This window comes from Lonchura striata, chromosome 25 (genome assembly GCF_050655825.1).
Source record: "Lonchura striata isolate lonStrDom1 chromosome 25, ASM5065582v1, whole genome shotgun sequence".
Lineage (NCBI taxonomy): Eukaryota > Metazoa > Chordata > Aves > Passeriformes > Estrildidae > Lonchura > Lonchura striata.
The window spans coordinates 1,021,278-1,040,534 of record NC_140727.1 but is presented as its reverse complement, the minus strand read 5'-3'; the positions used below and the strand labels follow the sequence as shown (position 1 = coordinate 1,040,534).

The 19,257-nt window shown below is 60.6% G+C and overlaps 3 protein-coding genes across 5 annotated transcripts; 1 reads left to right on the top strand and 2 right to left on the bottom strand.

Annotated features, from left to right (window-relative positions):
• Positions 1-113: 113 nt before the first annotated feature.
• On the bottom strand, positions 114-4,182 carry SHE (Src homology 2 domain containing E). 2 transcript variants are annotated; one of them, XM_021532229.4, is made up of 6 exons: positions 3,661-4,182; positions 2,903-3,029; positions 1,809-2,117; positions 1,219-1,369; positions 999-1,118; positions 114-593 (listed from the first exon to the last, which is right to left on the bottom strand). In XM_021532229.4, exons 1-6 carry the CDS (start codon positions 4,042-4,044, stop codon positions 407-409), a joined length of 1,278 nt encoding a protein of 425 aa, XP_021387904.2. In that variant the 5' UTR covers positions 4,045-4,182; the 3' UTR covers positions 114-406. The 2 variants fall into 2 exon arrangements, with proteins under 2 accessions (XP_021387904.2, XP_021387905.2); XM_021532230.4 differs by having other exon boundaries at positions 114-526; positions 3,661-4,180.
• Positions 4,183-7,326: 3,144 nt separating this feature from the next.
• UBE2Q1 (ubiquitin conjugating enzyme E2 Q1) lies at positions 7,327-15,117 on the bottom strand. Of its 2 annotated transcripts, XM_021532231.4 has the most exons (13): positions 14,677-15,117; positions 13,534-13,638; positions 13,132-13,236; positions 12,771-12,821; positions 10,777-10,917; positions 10,132-10,216; positions 9,647-9,707; positions 9,051-9,141; positions 8,908-8,966; positions 8,610-8,658; positions 8,347-8,442; positions 8,142-8,208; positions 7,327-7,750 (listed from the first exon to the last, which is right to left on the bottom strand). In XM_021532231.4, the coding sequence occupies exons 1-13, from the start codon at positions 15,100-15,102 to the stop codon at positions 7,719-7,721; spliced, it is 1,368 nt and encodes a 455-aa protein (XP_021387906.3). In that variant the 5' UTR covers positions 15,103-15,117; the 3' UTR covers positions 7,327-7,718. The 2 variants fall into 2 exon arrangements, with proteins under 2 accessions (XP_021387906.3, XP_085416629.1); XM_085560503.1 differs by lacking the exon at positions 10,777-10,917.
• A 391-nt stretch (positions 15,118-15,508) lies between these two features.
• CHRNB2 (cholinergic receptor nicotinic beta 2 subunit) lies at positions 15,509-18,693 on the top strand. The gene is made up of 6 exons (XM_021532307.4): positions 15,509-15,684; positions 16,218-16,363; positions 16,461-16,505; positions 16,751-16,860; positions 16,968-17,928; positions 18,439-18,693. Exons 1-6 carry the CDS (start codon positions 15,642-15,644, stop codon positions 18,607-18,609), a joined length of 1,476 nt encoding a protein of 491 aa, XP_021387982.1. The 5' UTR covers positions 15,509-15,641; the 3' UTR covers positions 18,610-18,693.
• The last annotated feature ends 564 nt before the right edge of the window (positions 18,694-19,257 follow it).

The following is a 19,257-nucleotide window of genomic DNA, read 5'->3' as shown; positions in this document are numbered from 1 at the left end:
TATAAAAAGCCTGGCAGGATGCACATGTGCTGTTGGGGGAGCCCCAGTGCCCCTGGCCCCCTGTGCTGACTCCTGCCAGCACAAGGACCATCCCAGGACCCCAGGACCACCGCTCCCTCTCAGCCAACAAGTTTATTTTACTAGATCATTACACGGCCCAGCCTCACTGCATGCCCCCAACTCTGGCACGTGGGCAGCCCCGTGACAAGTCGGTTCTGGCACAGGGTGGTCAGGACTTGTCCCAGCAAAAGGGGGACAGCCCTGCTGGAGTCCAGGAGTGGGGTCCTTTCAGGACTGGAGACGTGTCAGGGGCTCTCTCACCGGACCCTTCCCGTGGTACTAGCCCATCGCTGTCTCATGCCACGGGGTGGGTTCGCAGAGCACTCGGGGGCGGCGTCAGCCGATGCTAATGCAGCTTGCAGTGGACGGGGTGCAGCAGGGCCATGTGCTCAGCCCCCTTGAAGGGCAGCTTCTCCGTGGAGTAGTAGTGCACAACTTCAGGGATGCTGGCGAAGACGCCGCTGGCCTGGCTGAGCGTGTACTTGTTGTCCTTGGTCTGTGCCACGATGATGTGGACGCAGCCCTGGCTGGTCCTGGGCGGCCGGCAGGCATCAGTGTTGCCGCCAGCCCCCCGGCGCCCGCCTGCCCCGCGGCCGTATCCACCCCTGTTTGTTCCCGTCCCGCTCTGATTGTTTCGGCTCCAGGGGCTGCACTTCCTCAGGAAGGAAACGCCGCTGGCGCTCCCGACAATGCGCCGGGGAGGGGGACACGCCGTACCCCCCCTCCGCCCCAGCTTCACTCCAGGATGCCTGGGTCCCCCCGTGGATCGGGGGGTGCCACCCCTCGGGATCTGGGTGCTTCCTCCCCATCGCGGCTTTTGCTGTGAGCAACCAGGGGCAGCTCCTGCCGAAGCACCGCCCCAGGGTGGGGATTCGCCCCATCTCCCCAGGCTGGGAACCCCCGGGACCCCCCAGTTCCGTGGCCACCCCGACACTCACTTGAGCGCGATGGAGTACTTGCCGCTGCCGGTCTCGCTGGTGCGCACCAGGTAGCCGGCCTCCCGGCAGGGCTGCAGCCGGCTCTCCGCCTCCGCCCGCGTGATGGCCCCGTGGTACCAGCTGCGGGAACACAGCCAGGGACGCTGAGCCCTGGCAAAACATCGCGCACGCCATCCCTCCTCGCCCCGTTCCCCACGCGTGGATCGGCCTCGCAACTCACGGCTGTTTCTCCAGTGCCAGGGCGGGGTCCACCCGCTCCCCCTCGCTGTGCTCGGTGCCCGCCGGCTTCAGCATCTTGGGGGTCCAGCTCTTCTGGCGAAGATGCTGCCGCACTGTCTCCTCCTTAGGACGCTCCGAGCCCTCAAACTGGACTGGGAGGGATGAGATGTGAGCCCCCAAAGCCCCACTTCCACTTTCAATCCCCATCCTTAGCTCGATCCCAGTCCCCAGCCCCAGCACCTCCCCCACTGCCAGTCTAACCCCTTCTCCAACCATGTGCCTGTCCACATCTGATCCAACACCCCACCATGAGAAGGGACATCTTCAGTTACATCAGGTTGTTCAGAGTCCCATCCAATCTGACCTGGCAGGTGTCATCTCTCTGGGCAACCCGTGCCAGTGCCTTGCCACCCTCAGACCAAGAAAATGCTTGTATCTAAAGTGCCCCTTATAGTTAAAAACCATTGCACCTTGTCCTCTTGTGACAAGCCCTGCTAGAAAGTCTGTCCCTGTCCCTACTGCCATCCCCATTCCCATCCCATGCCTGTCCCTTCCTCCCATCCTCATTCCCATGCTGTGTCTGTCCCCTACCTGACAGTGCTTTGACAATCTGCTCCTTCTTCCACTCCCAGGGCTGCTCATACTCCCCCGCCGGGCGCTCGTCGTTCTCGGGCAGGCGCCCATCACCAGCCCTCATCCTGCGCTCTGGGGTCCCCCCGGCCACCCCCTCCCCAGGCTCATAAGGGGTGTCATAGAGCTGTGGCCCCTTCCCTGCCACCTCCTTGCCCCCCAGCCGCTTGGCAAGATCCAGCTTGGCACCCCCATCCCCAGGCTCTCCAGGACCGTCCAGCAGCAGGATGGCTTTGACCAGGGGATCCTTGGAGCCACGACGACGGATTTCTGTGGGGAAGAGGGATGATGGGTCAGGGATGTGTCCCCTGAGACCCCCCCAGTCCCACCAGCAGCCCTCGGTGAGGGATGTGCTGGGGACTCCATGCCGGCAACGCCCCATTGGGAGCCAGCTCGGGAGGAGCTGGAGCAGGAAGGGGCCCATCCTCATGGCGCCTGCTCTGCTGTCCAGCCCTGAGGCTGCTGGCGCCACAGGCACGGGCCCACGCCAGTGGGGCCAGCTGGGCTCCGTGGCAGCAGGATGCTACACCCCAAGCTGCAGCTCAGCTGTGCAGGAGGCCGCCCCAGGGGCTCGCCCCTCCCAGCCCCCTGCTTCTCCCCACGGCGCCAGGCCTTGCCTAACAGCCTGGGCTGCCCCGCATGGAAAAAAAAAACAGCAGCAAATCTTTTATTTCCAGCTTCCGGCCCAGTCAGTTCCTGTTGTTGTGGCCAGCTGGACGGTCGCCACGCCAGCCGGGGTGTCGCTGGCTGGGGGCACGTCCATTGGCAACTCTTGGGGGGTGGTAGCCCGGGGTGACTGGGGGGCACTGAGGGCTTTGCAGTGGCCACATGTGCCCGTTGGTGGTGGCAGCAGGTCACGGCAACGGCTGAGGGGCCGGCCAGCCCGGGTCAGTGTCCGGCCTTGCTCCCGCTCCTTATCTGGCCCTGCGCAGCCGCAGGAAGCAGCAAGCGGCTTTCCTGTTCCCGGAGCCTCTTGCACCGGGTGGCTCCGAGGGCAGCCACAGACTCCCGGCTGGGGAGTGGTGCCAGCTGTGCTGCTGTGGCACGGCACATACCTGTGATCATCTGCTGGGCATCATAGGGCTCCATGTACCCGTCGTTCTCCCCCAGGCGCTCAGCATCCCGCTGCCCCTTGGTCCGTTTGGCATCGTAGGGGTCTGCGTAATCCTCCAGGATGATGACCTGAGCAGAGAACAGGCATTTTGGGCTTCAGGGGCCTGTGGGAGTCCCAGCAGGGGTGGCAGAGATGACACCAGCACAGAGCCAGGCAGGGAACAGGCACACTGGGGTCCTCAGGGAAGGAAAGTGGCTTATCTGGGGTAAATGGAGCCGTGCCACAACCCCAGAGGATGCACCCAGTGGCACCTTTGGGTGGGGGCAGTCCAGACCATTCCCATGCCTCTCAGTGATGGTGAGGAGCCTGGGGGGAGCTCTGGGACCCTTCTGGGTGACAGCAACCCTGCCGACTGGCTCCCAGCCCTCCCAAGGCTGTGCAGGGGTGAAAGACCAGCTTCCCAGAAAAGCTTTACATTAGCCTTTGTTTAACTAGCAGATGAGCTCTGGGGTCAGGCTGGCATGGGACACGCGGGCTATGATGAGGATGCCCGGCGACCCCCCCCACCCCCGAATGGGTGATGAAGGGCAGTTGAGATGAAGGCAGCTTTGAAGGAATTTAAAGGCAGTGGGAGCCGGGCAGGATAAAAGGATGAAGTCAGCCAGGCTAATGAGCTGGAGACCAAAGCAGTTAAAGCTGCCAGTGCTTCACTCTCCCCACATCTCCCCCTCTGCCCCAGGCTCCCAGTCCCTGCCTTACCGTCTCTGTCTTGGGGGGTTTCCCCTTGTCCTGCTCGGGGGCAGGCAGGCCGGCAGGCAGGGGTCCAGGGTGCCCCTTCCCGTTCTTCTCGGAAGCCTCCACCTTGATGAGGCGGTTGATGTAGGTTTTGGAGGGTCCCTCCGGTGTCCCTCCCTCCACTCGGGAATTCTTCCGCATCTTCCCGGTAGCAGCCTGGAGTAGACCCTGCAGGTTGTCCCGTGACAGCCGGCTGCCCCCTTCCTTGCCACCCCCAGCCGCCCGGTAGCCCCCCAGCTCAGCAGTTGAATTCTTGCGGCTCTTCCCGAGGCTCCCGCTTCCCGGCCGAGCCTTCTCTGAAACCGTCTTCAGGTTGGATGGGAACTCCTTGAACCACTTGGCCGCCATGGGGCTGGGGAGATGCAGGGTGCCGCAGCCCCCGCGGGGCTCCGCGCCCACCCGCGGCTGCCCCGCCGGCTCGGAGTCGACTCAGCCGGGGGGCGCTGGGCAGCCCGGCTGCCCCCAGCCCTGGAAACGGGATTCTCTGCGGACTGGGGCCAGCCCGGGAGCGGGGAGGAGGGCCGGGGGACCGGGGCCTTCGTGGGGGGCTCCAGGCGTCCTCGGCCCCGGCGGGGACAGCTGGTGGGTCCCCAGGGGTGCCGGCTCCTGCGGCCCGGGGAGGGAACCGCGTGCCCTCGGAGGTGCCCGGCCCCGGGGAAGGGTCTCGGAGGGGGCCGGCGTATCTGCTCCAGCAATGGGTTGAGTCGGGAGGGCTCGCCGCGTGTCGGAGTCCGGCCGGGGCAGTCCCGGGGATGTTCCAGGGGTCCGCCGCCCCTGGGGACGGGGCCCGGGGGGGTCGCTCCGAGCTCCGGGGGGCCCGGCCGGGATCGGGCAGCCGGGGGGTCCCGTCGCGGCTCCTCGGCAGGGCCCGTCTCCGGGGGCAGAGTGGCTTCGGAGAGGGGTCAGGCCGGCCCGGGGGGCCCCATGCGGCTGCGACGGGATGGGCCGGGCCGGGCCGGGCCGGGGCCGGAGGGGCCGGAGGGGCCGGAGGGGCCGGAGGGGCCGGAGGGGGCGGCAGGGCCCGCGCTCCCCGCCCAGATCCGGAGGGGCGGCCCCGGGCAGCGGCGCGGCACCGGCGGCAGACTCGGGGAGCTGCGGGAAGACATGGGGGCTTCGGTGGGGGTCCCGTCCCGGTGGGGCTGACAGACCTGACCCCGCCTGGCTGATGGCACGACCCACACATGGAACCCGGCACGGACCGTACGAGTGGACCCCGCGCAGAGCCTCCACGGACAGCGCAGACCGGCGTGCGTGGGCCCCTCCACAGACCCTGGGCACGGACCCTGAGCACTGAGCCGGGGCATGGGCTCTGCTGGCTATGGATGTAGACTCTGCACAGCCCCGCTAGCCCCCTGTGCACAGGGACCTTTACAGGGAGCTCGTACACAGCACCCCGTGCACAGCCCGACGGGGCACAAGCGCTGTGTGCAGCCAGGACACTCTCTGTGGTTCACACCACACCAGCCAAATTCTGTCTGGCCGTGCTGTCACCTTACCAGAAAAGCGTGGCAGAGCCCAGCGGTTTGGCCTCCTGTCGGGCTGCAGAGCCGGGGGGCCCTTACAACAGCGACCTCTCCCACTTTGCAACTGCAAGGGAAGAGGAGAGGGTTTTGTGGCAAAATTGGTCCCATAGCCCCCAGGATGGGAGTCTATGGCAGAATACGGGCTCCTTCTGTACAGGGGGGAGGTGCTGGGCGCTGGCAGCGCCATAGGAAGTGATGGCAATTTCCTCACTAGCCCTGCTGGGCAGGATGTGCCTTGCAGCGGTGCAATGCCACTGTCAGACTGGTGCCCGAACTGCCAGTGGGATCTCGCCTGGCTTCAGCTTTGCCTTTTTGAGGCCTAGGAAATCTCTACTTCTCCACCAGTAAATTCGTGTGCTGGTTCCTTATCTTTCCTTCAGAAGGCAAACTTGGATCCCCCTCAATCCTCAATTTTTATGGGGCCTCAATAGGACAGACCTGCAGGCAGCACTGTCCCGGTCGCTTTGTGCTGCAGTGGTGTTCACACCAATGTGCCACTTTTCTCCTTTGGGAAATCTTCCCTCGTCCTTGTTCTCTGCCAGCTCCCGCAGGGGAAGGCTTTGGGAGTGCCTTTGGCAGTGCTGGCTCTGCACACCTGCTTCCCTGAGAAGATAAGCTTCCCTGAGCCAGCCTGGTGGCAATGAAGGCCAAGCCCGGCTCAGAGTGGGATGGCCCCTCACTGGGCAGGTGTGAACAGACAGGACTGGCAGATGGCCTGCTAGACACCTGCTCCTGCTTCACTTTCAGCCCCGATGCTTGTCAGGTCAGCATCTCAGCCTCTAAAGCTACCATGACCTGGGAGTGCGTGCCATGAGCTCTCCCAACTGACCTGGCGTACCCAATCCCAAGCCAACCCCATCCCACCACTGGGCTCAGCAGAGCAGCTCCTACTTCACCAAAGAGAAAGCCCCAAAAGTGTTTTAAACCTTCATTAAACTGAGTTAATCTGCTACCTAGCAGGTGCCTGAGCTAAAGGTGGGAGCTGAGTGCAACTACTTCTGTCCCCTCAGCCCCAGGTACCAGAACAGGCTGGAAAGGAGCCAGAAAGAACCCCAAGAGGTGCTGGTCTGGGCTGGAGGACACAGGGCAGAGCTGCTCAGCTTCACAAATCCTCTGGTCCTTCAGCAAAGCACTTAAAAACGGTCCCCAGGCTGAGGCCAGAGACACTCCTGCAGCTGTGAGTAATCCCTCTCCTAACAGCATCTTTTTATTCCAAGGCTCTGAGCAGGACAGGAAAGCAGCTGCTGAAGTAGATAATGGAGTTCTGAGGCTCTTTGATTTTCTAATGACTTTTATTCAAACACAGTGAATTAATACGCATGGTTCCATCTTTGACACTAGTGCGTCACTTCTGTCCTCCGGACGAGGACGTGGCCCGAGTTAGAGGAGCTCCAACAGCCAAATCTCCTTCCAGCAGACTCAAAACAGGGCTGTGGGGATTCAAGGAAACAGGCCACAACTGCAACAACCCCAATCCTGGGAGGGCTGGAGTACAAAGGCGAGCAGGAACAATAGCTTAAGGAAAGTAAAAGAAAACCCCATAGAACGGGGTGTTCACTGCCGGACAGGTCCTGGCCAGGGATGGGAGCAGGGGCAGGACAGCAGTGCCCATGCTCCACTCCCTGCAGAAGCTTGCAGCCACAGCACAGCAGGGATGGGGACAAGGGGCTCAGCCTCCATGCGTGGTTAGTGGGGAGAAACAGGACAAAGCTCAGGCCTTAGCTCATCTTACTGCTTGGCAAGAGGACAGGGAGAAGTGTGGGGTGGGAGCTGGCAGCCCTGGGATACACCCACAAACCCTTCCTCCACTGCAGGAGAGAGGACAGCCTCACAGATCTCCCCCTCCGTCCTTCAAGTTGAAAGTCTGCAGTTTATAAAGAAAAACTGGGTTGGCCCAGGGAAGATGGGACAGAAACCCTGCTCCCTTCATGCCAGAAAAGAAAAGGGCTTTTCTCCTCCCAAGGCAGTTGCACCAAGTCTTCCTGCAGGGCCTGTGCCCACCACAGCTCCACTGACTGCCCCACCCTGGGACCAGGGCTGCAGCAGAGTTTGCAGGGCACAACCCACCCAGCAGGAGCTTGGAAAAAAAATAGTTAGGCCAACGCTCTCAAATTAACAAACTGTAATTTTTCTCCAAAGATACATTTTCCATACACATCCATCATACACCGTAACAAAAAAAAAGCAGTGTACATGAAATAAGAAAATAAATTAAATCCATAGCATAGGTAAGGAGGATGCTCTAGACTGGAGTAGAGTCAGAAGTTTCCAGCAATACAAGAGGCTCAAGAGTTTGTTTTAACAAGAATGCCTGCTAGCATGGGCCCAGCAAGTGTTCTGGGTCAGTCCAACTCCTTAAACAGTTATTTAGAGTTTTGAACAGCCAGTATTGTCCTGCAACAGGCAGAGCTATTACATCCTGGGAGAAAGCCAAGAGGCATCACTAAGATCCAAGTAGAGCATCCAGAAGATATTCAGATTGGTCCTGCAGCATCCACACTAGCCATCCTCCTTGGGTGGTGTATACCAGCCTGAAATGAGGAGAGATCAGTGAGGAAGGAAACTGCACCTGGAGAAGTTGTCAAAAGTAGCCAAGTCCCACTTCTAAAGGGCCACATATTCCTGCTTACTGGGAGGCTTTCCCTCTGGCTTAATTCCCAACACCACACAGGCAAACATGGAATCATTTAGGTTGGAAAAGACCTCTCAGATCATCAAGTCCAAGCAATCAGTGAGCTGCTGCCTCTAGTTGCAGCCACCACAGCCCAGCACTGGGCAGCAGAGAGGGCAGCAGCACTCTGTAGCCACACTGTGCTACAGCAGCTGTCACCTCCACACTTGAGGGAGGATAAAACTTGAGTGGCTTGTCTGGGGAGCCCAAGCAAACAAGGGAAAATGCAGACCCTCTCCCTCAGCCCTTACCATTCTTCTCATGGATCTGAACCAGGGACTTGTAGGACTGCTGTGCTCTTGTCAGGCTGTACTGGTTCTGCAAGAGAAGGCAAGGAGACTGTCAGTCCAGCAGGAACCTCGGGGAAGCCATCCCACACACCTTCCCTGTGTGGCCAGACCTGGCTGTGCCCCGATCTGCCACCCCCACATTCTCCCTATACTGTCCAGGCCCTACCTTGTTGGCTCCAAACTGTACTCGTGCCTTCCCTTTCACCAGCGTTGCACTGATCTGCATGATCACCGACTCGATGGAGTAGGCACTACTCCAGCCCTTAGGGATGAAACACACAGTGAGGCCAGACCCACCCACCTGTGCTCCCAGTGCAACCAAAGGGCCTACCCTAGCTCTGGCAGGCAGTGGTGTGGCAGGAGCTGCCAGGAATACCCAGTGTGGTAGGCAGAACAGCTCCCCCAATTCCCACAGGGAACAGCACCCACCTGTTTTGTAAGCAGTTCCATGCAGATGGCACCGCCACCCAAAACATACCTGGGAAGGAATCAGACAAGTTACCCCACAGATAGATGTGACTGCACCCACCCGCTGCTCCAGAGGTGAAACATCTCTTGATTAGATTTCTGATGGAAAAAATATGCTAAAAACTCCACCATCGCTGTCTGCTTCACAATGCAAATCCATGTCAAAGGAGTCACAGGATTGCGTAACTCTGGATAAACCCGGTGAAAACTGCTGCAGGAAGCAGCACTGCAGAGCAGAGAGAGACAGATTGTTACTCACCCCCCTGAGAGCACCGGGGATACAACCCTTACAAATGGTGGATCAAATGGAAAGTTATCCTGGAACGAGAGAAGGGAAGCAGAGCCGTTGAGTACTCTGATGCCTCGCCGAGTCAGGCGTCTCTCGGGGAGGGGGAGCCTTACTTTAAAAGAGAAGTTGAGAAGGATGTAATCTGTTCCTTCTTTCTCTTTGAGGATTTGGAGATCGTTGTGCAAAGCGCTGTCCTCGTCAACCCTGTGAGAGGAAAACCGCAGAGGGTCAGGCAAGGCCGTGCACCTCAGGCCAGCCGTGCTCGCTGCCAGCACACCCCGAGCTGCCGTACCTGCACAGCCGGGCAGCCACGCGGGCAGCACGGGCTGCCAGCATTCTGCTTCTGCTTTGCAGAGAAGACCAGCACACCCCTATTCCATGCTGCCAGCTTAAAAATAAAGGCTGCCTGGCCCAAGGCAAGGGCAGCACTGGTGTCTGGAGGGTGTGAAAGCTCAGGGTTTGCCTGCTGCACCTCTTTCCGGACTCTAGGACCAGCAGAGACTTGCAGAGTCCTCCGATTACCTCACCTTGTCTGGAGATATCATCTCCTTTTTGTTGTGGAGACAGCAAGCCAGCTGCCTGAGAGAGGCTAACTCAAGGTCTGCTTGGTGCTCCCCTGACATGCTCGTGTCCCCTCTGCTCACAGGGACTTTCTGGTCCCATCACCAAAACCCACCAAAAATGCACGATGCCAAGATTGGCCACCTACTTTAGGAGTTTGACGTTCCAATCGTACAGGCTGTCATTCACTAGTTCAACTGCATAGTATCCTGCAAGGAGAACACAGGGGGTCACTGAGAGGGGGTTGAGCCATCACCCATATTTCAAACTCCCTGGGCCCTGCAGCACAACTTCACTTGGGCACTGTCTCCCCATGAAAAGCAGCACCTATCCAAGACAGTCCTGAGGGCAGCAGTTTCTTTCTCCGAGTCCCTGGGCTCAGGAAAGGAGTAGGAACACCATCCCCCTCAAAGTCAGATGATTCTCCAACCCACAGCATGCTCCTCACTTCCATCCAGCAGTGGCATGGAAGAGAGAGGGTAAGGTGGTTTTGCTCACTCTTGACAGAGCCACAGCCATCAAATGCCAGAGATCCTCCCCCTCAGCTGAGCAGCACAGCTCCAAGGCCCACTGGATATCCATCCCACAGAAGGAGGAGGAATCCTCCTCCCCACAGCTCCTGGCAGCACTCACCGCCCTTGAAACTTGGTGATCGGTAAATATCCCTGAGCTCCTTCATTAGCCGGTCAGTGGCCTGCACAGACCCAGACACTGCACCCTGCAAGGAACAGGGAGGGGGAAAGTTGTATTGTTATGCTGCACCCAACCATGGCTATTGCTCTGTGAGGTCAACACCTGAGCTACAACTCGGTCCAGCCTCTATACCAGACTGTATCCTGCCTGTCACCTCTCAGCCTGTTCCTTGCTCCAAATATGTCACCTCAGGCAGCACAGCTGCAGCAGAAACACCTCTGTGTCCTCTCTACTGTCTTAGAATCTCAGCCCAGGGGTACAAGAGCACGATCCACCTCCACAGCCTCAGGTGATCATGAGGTCACAGCTCCCAGGGGAGAAGGGAGCCCCAGATCTTGCTGCAGGAAGACTGTTCCATGAGGCACCAATGCCTCTGGGATCACCCAGTGCCCTCCCTGAGCTGCAGAGGCATTTCACAGACTCCTCTGTTTCAGCCCCATCAGCCCTGGAGAACTGATACTGCTGCACCTTTGGCTGGGGACAGCCCCTCTGATTTAGGGCTGGAGAGCTGGCAAGGGCCTCCATCACTCTTGCCCTTGAGTCCCTCTGCTTCCCCAGCCCATCTGCCCACTGGGCGACACGTACATTTAAGTAATCTTGCCTCTGGTTCTTTTTTATTTTCTCTAAAATGGCCAGGTTTTCTTTGCCAATGCCTTCATCCTCTGTCTTTCTCCCATCTGCCGGCTCTTCCTCTTTCATCTCATAGTGGTCCAAGTCCTCAGTGTCCTGGGAAGGGAAGAAGAAAGCTCCAAGAGATGTGCCTTTTGCTCCTCCCTGCTCTGAGTGCTGAGCTGCCCTAACCCAGGAGCGATTCCTAGTGCAACTCCTTCACTCCAGGAAATCCCAGCTCCTGATCTGAAGTACAAATAGGGTGGAAGACACAATGTCTGGGCACACAGCTGGGCTCATGTGAGCTCTTTGCTTGCTGGATTCTCCCTTGCCGTGTCTCATGCCTGTTTGCAACGATCCATTAATCTCTCATTCCTCAACAAGCCCCAGGCAACCATGACCCTGGATCTTGGCACACCTGTGGCTTCTGCAGCTGCTGGTTGGCTGGAACAAAGCACAGCCCCTTGGCAAAGTGCTGCCAGGCCACCTGGGCCCCTGGGCTAGCCAAGCCTCAACAGGAACACAGGTCACCAGCCCCACTAGAAGAACAGATCCCTGCACCCAAGTCCAGCTGCACGGGATGTTATTCCCTCAAGAGTGGGGATGTCACAGCATGTCTCTCTGTACACCAGCTCAGCACACCCCAAGTGTAGTACCTGACCAGAGAAGCCTTTGGCCCTCACTGTTTCCCAAAATAACACATGGCAATGCAAGACCCCAATGGGAAAAAACAGTTGCAGCCATCTGGGCCCACCACAGAAATCTCTCCCCAATGCACACAGGGTTCAGCTGTCTGGAAATGGCTGTGGGCACTCACAGCTCCAGCACTGGCACTAAATCCTCTGAACAAGTGTTTACTCTGGCCTCTCTGGGCTGGTCGTGGCTACTGAGCAGCATTTTTGGAAGGGATTGGACATTTTTAGACTCACACAGAAAAATAGATCCTCCTAGAAAATCCCTCGAGTAGATTAACCTGCATAACGAATCTGTGTGCCAGGGCACAGTTCTGCTGCTCTACTCCTCCACACAGCTGAACAAATCCCACTGCTCAGCACAAAACCTTTGCTCAACACGAGAGCATTCTCTCTCCACAACGCCTGGCATTAGCAAAAAGCACAAGGGGGAATGCTCAGCTCCTCGGGATTTATTTTTCCAGCCCACAGGAGTGGAGGCCTTGCACACACTGATTTGCCATAAAGCAGCAGATTTGCAGATTCATAAGGTTATGCTGGTTCCAGTTTAATCCTCCCCCTTTTCCCCATGGATGCTGCCAAAGCCCAGCCTTAATTTAGCAAGCAATTAACTCTGCTAAAACCCTCCAACTGCTGGGGTGCTGCTGCTCAGTGACCTGCCCCCAGGCTCCACGGCACTGCTGACTCAGTGCCCGTGCTGTTCTCGTGTCTGAGGCATTGCTAAACGTCACCATGGAGATTCAAGATTATTCCACCCACTTCCACAGATCCCTAAACTGCAAACCAAACAACCAGAGCCTGTGGGATGTGCAGTAAGGTGCCCTCAGCTTGCAGTGAAGTGTGGCTGCCTCCACCACTGCTGGCAATTCAGCTCACTTGCACACTCAGCCACCTGACCTCATCCTCTCTGTGGGAGTTCCATGCAACAGTGACTTCCCTGCCAGCAGCAGCAACCCAGAAATACATCTCTCTTGCAGGAATTTTAGGCTTTAGAGAACAGCATGTATTGTCCAAGCAGCTCTGCTCACAGCTCATCCTCATGCCTTTGGAGGCCATGGCTACATGGCCATGCTCAGCCTCTGTGCCCTCCCTGGGTTTGTGAATACGTGGAGCCCAGCTGGTGCCTCAGAATCCTCAGCATCCAAATGCCAAGAACTATCCAGCCTTTGATCCAAACTTCCCTGTCTGCTGGCCACAAGCTTCTCCCAGACAAGACCCCTGTATGCTCGCACCTTTCTCCCTGTGCTCAGTCTATGACACATATCCTCCCACACTTACCTCTGGCATCTCTTCATCTTCCTCTTCAGAGGACACCTCTTCCTGGGTGCTCTGTGGAGAGAGGATGGGGATGGAGATTGTGTGGTCAGCATCCTGGGAAAATGCTCTCCTGCCTTCCCAGATGCTTCCAAGGTGAGGTCAAACAGGGATGAACAAGCAAAACCAAATTAAAAGCAAAAAGCAGCTGAGAGCCTTTACAGAAAACAGCACCAAGGCCCAGCAGAGCAGGCTGGCACCACCCAGGACAGGAATCCAACCCCTCACCCACTGTGTTCCTCCTCTGGTAACCCCCAGAAGCCAAACATCAGGGAACTTGGAACTTGTTTTCTGAGCTTTGGGAGTCTTTTCCTGAGCCGCTCACCTGTTCTGCCGGCAGAGGCTGGTCCAGCATTTCAACATCTGGATGTTGGGGGAGGTTGTAGAGTTTGCACAGGTCAGAGATTATTCGCTTCAGGTGCTGCAAAAGCTGTCCAGAGAACAGAGGGTCAGCGAAGTGTGGGGAGCTCCGTGCCCAGCTGAGCCTCAGCCCTGCAGCCAGCAAGCAAAGGCCCCAGGGCTGCTCCCTCCTGCTCCAAGCAGCAGGACACACGGGTGCAAAATCCCACCCCACCATCAAATGTTGCCAGAGAAGTTAATCCCAATATCTGGAACATTTATGAGACCAGAAGCAATCCCCACTTCTGGCAGCTGGGGATATGTAAGCAGGGAGTTACCCCCAAAGTTGCCAGCCCTCCCCTCCCATGGGCAGCAGAGCATGTCTCACCAGTGTGTTTCCTTTCCTGACTTCCACCAGCCTCTCCAGGATAGCTGCCAGGTTGGGATCATCTGACTCCACAGACCATATTGGGGGAACAGCTGGATAAGACTCCTGGAGAGGGGGAGAAGGGGGTGTTGGTGGGACGGAAGCTGTTGTGGTGCAAAGCAGCGAGCCAGACAGGTGGGGCTGAAGATCCCTCTGTACCACAGAGATCAGGCCACAGGTGACTGATCCACCCTCCAGCATAAATCTGGGTCTGAGGGCAACACACACCACTACTCTGACCATGCCGGGCTGGCTCTGTGCCATGTCCCCCTGGCCCAGGGTCCCAGGGTTGAACACAGAGGGAAGGACAGTGGCATTTTGGCCACCCCTCTGGCCGTGGAGCCATTGGGGATGGAAGGGAGTAGGGCAGGACACTGAGGGCATCCTGTGTTGCCTATGGGCTACTGCCCTCACAGCTTTGCACCAGCAGTTACAAAAGAACCTGGCAGAACCCACGCAGAGCAGAGGCCAAGCAGACACCTTTAATCCAGGACAAAGCCTCTGGCATCATTCCCAACATGCCCCTCCAGAAAACCCTGGTCATTAGTCTCATTCAGAATCTACACCAGGGACTATCCAAGCTCTGGCAGCCCTGCTTGCCTGGAGACACAAAACCAGTTGTAACCCGTGACCAAAGAGGGCTTCAGCACACCAGCGCCAAGCCATCCAGCACCAGGATCCCTAAAACACCGGTGCGGATGAGCCAGTGCAGAGAGGAGGAGCTGACGCTGCAGCCACAGGTGCCTCTTCTCCAGGGCCCCCGGGAAACCCTCCAAACAAAACCGGGGGGAGCAGGGGAACGGGGGGTTGAGGGGCTCCACGCCTGGGGACTCCAAACACGGCGGGGAACGGCCAGCTCTCGTACACCGGGATGACCGTGGGCACTGTCCCCGCTTTTGCTCCGCGTGAGGCACGGCCCCGAGCGGATCGTGGCGGCTCACGGCGCTGCCGCGGCCCCACGGAGGAGGCGGACGGGGGCAGCGTCCCCCGCGCCAGGGACGTCGGGGCGCAGGCCCGGCTCACCCCGGGCCGCGGCGGCGACAGCCCCGTGCCCGCCATGGCGGGGTCCCCGCGGCGCCGGGCCCGCCGCACCCCGGGCCTCACCGTGATGTTGCAGTGAATACGGACGGGTCCCGGCGGCGGCCCCCGCGAGGCAGAGGCGCCGGCACGGGCCCCGGCCCCCGGGACGAACTCGCAGCTGATCTCGTCCGGGCAGGCGCTGCCGATGCGGAACCGCTCGTGGCCGCGGTGGAAGATGGACTCGAGCAGCCGCAGCTCCCGCCTCAGGAGCCGCCCGGCGGGGGCCGCCGCCACCTCGGCCCCGCTCCGCCCGGGCCCCCCCGCCGCCGCCTGCGCCCTCGCCGCCTCCTCCGGCCCCGCCCGCTGCATCTTCCCATGGAGGGACCCGCTCCGCCGCCGCCGCCGCCGCAGCCCCGGAGCCCGCCCAAGATGGCGGCGGGACGGCCCCGCTCCCGGAAGTGCCGTCGCCGGAACGGGCGGGGCCGCCCCGCCGGAAGCGTCTCGCGACATGGCGGAGGTGACGCTCGGTCATCCCCGGGAGGGGCGGGGCCGGGGAGCCCCGCCCCCGCCGGGAGGGGTCACGGGGGTCGTGGGGGGCACCGGGCACGGCCGAGCCCGGCGGGACGGGGCTGCCCGCGGCCCGGCGGCCCGGCTCTGACACCCCGCTGCGGGCGTACGGCGGGGCCGCGGGGGCTCCGGGACCGGCTTCCACCCGCCAACTCGCCCGCCGCTCCGCCCTTCCGCTCGGATCCCAGCCCGGGGCTCCGCCGCCCTGCTGGCCCCGTGCAGGGACCCCGGTGGAGCGGCGGGCCGGGGGAGCTCAGACCGCTCCGCCGCGTCCCCGGGCCGCGGCGGGGCGGAGGCGGGGGCGGCCCCGGGGCCGCTGACGGCGGCGGTGACGGCGACGGAGCCGGAGCACGGCAGCGCCCGGCACCGCCTCCCGCCCGGGGCCGCCCCGCCCGGGCCGCCGCCGGCTCCAGCACCTCGGACAACGCCCGGCCAGAACCACGGACAGCGCCGGGTACCGGCGGCGGCACCGGGCCGCCCCCATGGCGCTGCTCCGCGTCCTCTGCCTTCTCGCTGCCCTCAGACGTAAGTGCCGGGGGCTGTGGGGGATGGCACCGGCACGGGCGGGGAGAGCACCGGGCGGGACCGGCCCGGCCCGGGGGCTGCGCCTGTTGCACAGGACAGGTCCGGAGAGCAGCCGGTACCGGTGCCGCTGCCGCCGGCGCTCCCCGACCGCCCCGGGGCTCTGCGGCCGCCGTGAGCTCCGGCTCTCCGAGGCGGTGCCGGGGTGGGCAGGGACCGAGCCGGGAGGGGAAGGGGTGCCACGAACGGGCTCGGAATGCGGGGACAGGCAGGGGAGGGCAGAGGAACCCGCGGCGCTGTCCTGCTGCTCGCCCCCGCTCACGGAGCCCCTCCGCCCGCCCGTTCTGCCCCCGGCCGTCCCTGCTCCGTGCCCGCTGTGACACCCACACCCCATCACCACGCTCCCCATCATTCCTGCTTGCGGGCTGCCAGGTGCAGAGCCCCGCACCGGGTACGGGCTCTATCCCGGGGGGTCTCCGGACCCTTGTAGGGTGTTCTGCCCATCACCATGGGGCTCAGGCTCCACTATGCCCCAGGGAGCCTGGGCACGGACACAGAGGAGCGGCTGGTGGAATATCTGCTGGACCCTGCACGCTATAACAAGCTGATCCGGCCAGCGACCAATGGCTCTGAGCTGGTGACCGTGCAGCTGATGGTGTCGCTGGCACAGCTCATCAGCGTGGTGAGTTGGCCAGGACTCTGCTCCCCAACTTCCTGGGCAAGCAAAGGGCCCCAAACCCTCCCAGCAGCCTGGGTGACTGGCCCTTCTCTCTCTGCAGCACGAGCGGGAGCAGATCATGACCACGAATGTCTGGCTGACCCAGGTGGGCACCCTGGACTCTGACGTGGCCCTGAGACCCCTATGTCCACCCTGCCTCAGGACTCCCCAGCCCTTGCCTTGAGACCCATCCCTATCCCATACATCCTGTGTGGGACCCTAATGTCTACCCTGCCCTGTTATAGCCCCCGACAAAGCCTGTGTGGGACCCCTGTGTCCCCCATGTCCTGAACCACCCCCTGAACAGCCCCCATCCTGTGGCTGGTCTGGGCTGATCCCACCTGTCCTCAGGAGTGGGAGGACTATCGCCTCACGTGGAAACCTGAGGACTTTGACAACATGAAGAAGGTCCGCTTGCCCTCCAAGCACATCTGGCTGCCTGATGTGGTGCTCTACAACAAGTAGGTCATTTTTTGGGGGTGCTATGTGTTCCCCAACCCCAACCAGGGCAGGGGGCCACATTGTACTGCTGAGCTGACAGGACTGACGGCACCTCTCTTCACCCCAGCGCCGACGGGATGTACGAGGTCTCCTTTTACTCCAACGCGGTTATCTCCTACGATGGCAGCATCTTCTGGCTGCCACCTGCCATCTACAAGAGCGCATGCAAGATAGAGGTGAAGCACTTCCCCTTTGACCAGCAGAACTGCACCATGAAGTTCCGTTCCTGGACCTACGACCGCACCGAGATTGACCTGGTGCTGAAGAGTGAGGTGGCCAGCCTGGATGACTTCACACCCAGTGGCGAGTGGGACATCGTGGCGCTGCCAGGGCGGCGCAACGAGAACCCCGATGACTCCACCTACGTGGACATCACATATGACTTCATCATTCGGCGCAAGCCACTCTTCTACACCATCAACCTCATCATCCCCTGCATCCTCATTACCTCCCTGGCCATCCTTGTGTTTTACCTCCCGTCTGACTGTGGCGAGAAGATGACACTCTGCATCTCTGTCCTGCTCGCCCTCACCGTCTTCCTCCTGCTCATTTCCAAGATCGTGCCACCCACCTCACTGGACGTACCACTGGTGGGCAAGTATCTTATGTTCACCATGGTGCTGGTGACCTTCTCCATCGTCACCAGCGTCTGCGTCCTCAATGTGCACCACCGCTCGCCCACCACGCACACCATGCCACCCTGGGTCCGCACCCTCTTCCTCCACAAGCTCCCAGCGCTGCTCTTCATGAAGCAGCCGCGGCAGAGCTGCGCACGCCAGCGCCTGCGCCAGCGCCGGCACACCCAGGAGCGCGCCGCCGCCGCCACTCTCTTTGTGCAGGCTGGTGCCCGCGCCTGCACCTGCTATGCCAACCCTGGCGCTGCCAAGGCCGAGGGGCTCAATGGCTATCGGGAGCGGCAGGGGCAGGCAGCGGGCCCCGCAGCGGGCTGCAGCTGCGGGCTGCAGGAGGCGGTGGACGGCGTGCGCTTCATCGCTGACCACATGCGCAGTGAGGATGACGATCAGAGCGTAAGTCGAGGCGGGCGGTGTGCATCTGGGAGCGGGCAGTGCTCAGCGGTGGCCAGAGCTGGGGCGTGCCAGAGCTGGGGGTGCAGAGCATGTTCTGGCTCATGTGCACCACAGGAAGTGATGTGCACAAGCACCAAGGGCGTCCCTGCCTAGCTCCATGCCCAGTGAGGTTCATCACTGATCCCTGACCCACCACTGCAGTCCCAGACTGAAGCAGCGCTCTGGAAACCCAGGAGGACTGGCCCTGCATGCAGTCAGGCTGCAGATTTTGCAGAGGCCCCTCTCAGCTCTGCTCGCTGGGGAAATGTTTCCTGGGCTCAGTGGTGTGGGTGACAGCAGGGGGAGTGAGCCCCATGAGGCCCACAGCAGGCTGGCAGGCAGCCCCAGGAACTGCAGTGCTGAGGGAGCGGATTTGAGCCTCTGAAGATATGCCAAATTCCCAGCTGGGGCAGTGTCAGGCACTGCTTAAGGCCCCAGCCTGACCTAGCATTTTTTCCTGACCCCATGCAGGTGAGCGAGGACTGGAAGTACGTGGCCATGGTCATCGACCGCCTCTTCTTATGGATCTTCGTCTTCGTCTGTGTCTTTGGCACCATAGGCATGTTCCTGCAGCCCCTCTTCCAGAACTACACTACCAACTCCCTGCTGCAGCTGGGCCAGGGCACCCCCACCTCCAAATAGCATGGGGAATGGCCAGTCTCAGGGCCAGAGAGCTGGGTACTGGGCTCAGGCAGCCCCTGCAAACCAATAAATACTCCCACAGGACCGGGCTGGTTCCATCTGGTGTCATTTCATCCTACACTGTGCTCTGCAGGCCTGAGAGAGCAGGATGCAGCCAGGGCTGGGGTGATTCTGGCTGCCTGTGACCAAGGTAAGAGGCTAGGAAGGCATCATCTCTGTAAGAGGAAAGTCCCAGCTGCCGAGGGAGAGAGCATAGGAGCATGAAACCTGATCCACGGGGACATGCTCAGCTCTCTCTGCTCCTGGGAGCACCAGTCACTGCATCTCCTCTCAGGCCATGTGGGGCCAGAGCCCCAGCCTCAGTGGGCAGCCCCTGGCTCCAGCCTGACACTGCCAACCCCTGTGCCAGCTCTGGGGCTCCCAGAGGATGACAGCAGGAGTGGAGGCATGGGGAGAAGGACGGAGCTGCTCAGCTCTGGCTCCGAGGTGAACACATGGACCAAGCAGAAAGAGCTATTTTTAGGTCCTACCTGCAGGCAGGGCAAGGGCAGCAAGTGCCAGGGGCTGCTCCAGCTCCATCTTCTTCAGTTCCACTCCAGGCTCAGTGTGTTGGAGCCAAGAGCAGGCACAAAATGAGTTGTACAAGGA

Excerpts from the sequence above, each read along its gene's own strand:
- SHE (XM_021532229.4), bottom strand. The coding sequence starts at position 4,044 with ATGGCGGCCAAGTGGTTCAAGGAGTTCCCATCCAACCTGAAGACGGTT. Across the intron at positions 1,119-1,218 it reads CTGGCACTGGAGAAACAGCC|CTGGTACCACGGGGCCATCA; the intron begins GTGAGTTGCGAG and ends GTGTTCCCGCAG. Across the intron at positions 594-998 it reads AAGTACTCCATCGCGCTCAA|GACCAGCCAGGGCTGCGTCC; the intron begins GTGAGTGTCGGG and ends CCGGCCGCCCAG.
- UBE2Q1 (XM_021532231.4), bottom strand. The coding sequence starts at position 15,102 with ATGTCGCGAGACGCTTCCGGCGGGGCGGCCCCGCCCGTTCCGGCGACG. Across the intron at positions 12,822-13,131 it reads AGCCTCTGCCGGCAGAACAG|AGCACCCAGGAAGAGGTGTC; the intron begins GTGAGCGGCTCA and ends CTCTCTCCACAG. Across the intron at positions 10,918-12,770 it reads AAGATGAAGAGATGCCAGAG|GACACTGAGGACTTGGACCA; the intron begins GTAAGTGTGGGA and ends TTCCCTTCCCAG.
- CHRNB2 (XM_021532307.4), top strand. The coding sequence starts at position 15,642 with ATGGCGCTGCTCCGCGTCCTCTGCCTTCTCGCTGCCCTCAGAC. Across the intron at positions 16,861-16,967 it reads GATGTGGTGCTCTACAACAA|CGCCGACGGGATGTACGAGG; the intron begins GTAGGTCATTTT and ends TCTTCACCCCAG. Across the intron at positions 17,929-18,438 it reads GTGAGGATGACGATCAGAGC|GTGAGCGAGGACTGGAAGTA; the intron begins GTAAGTCGAGGC and ends GACCCCATGCAG.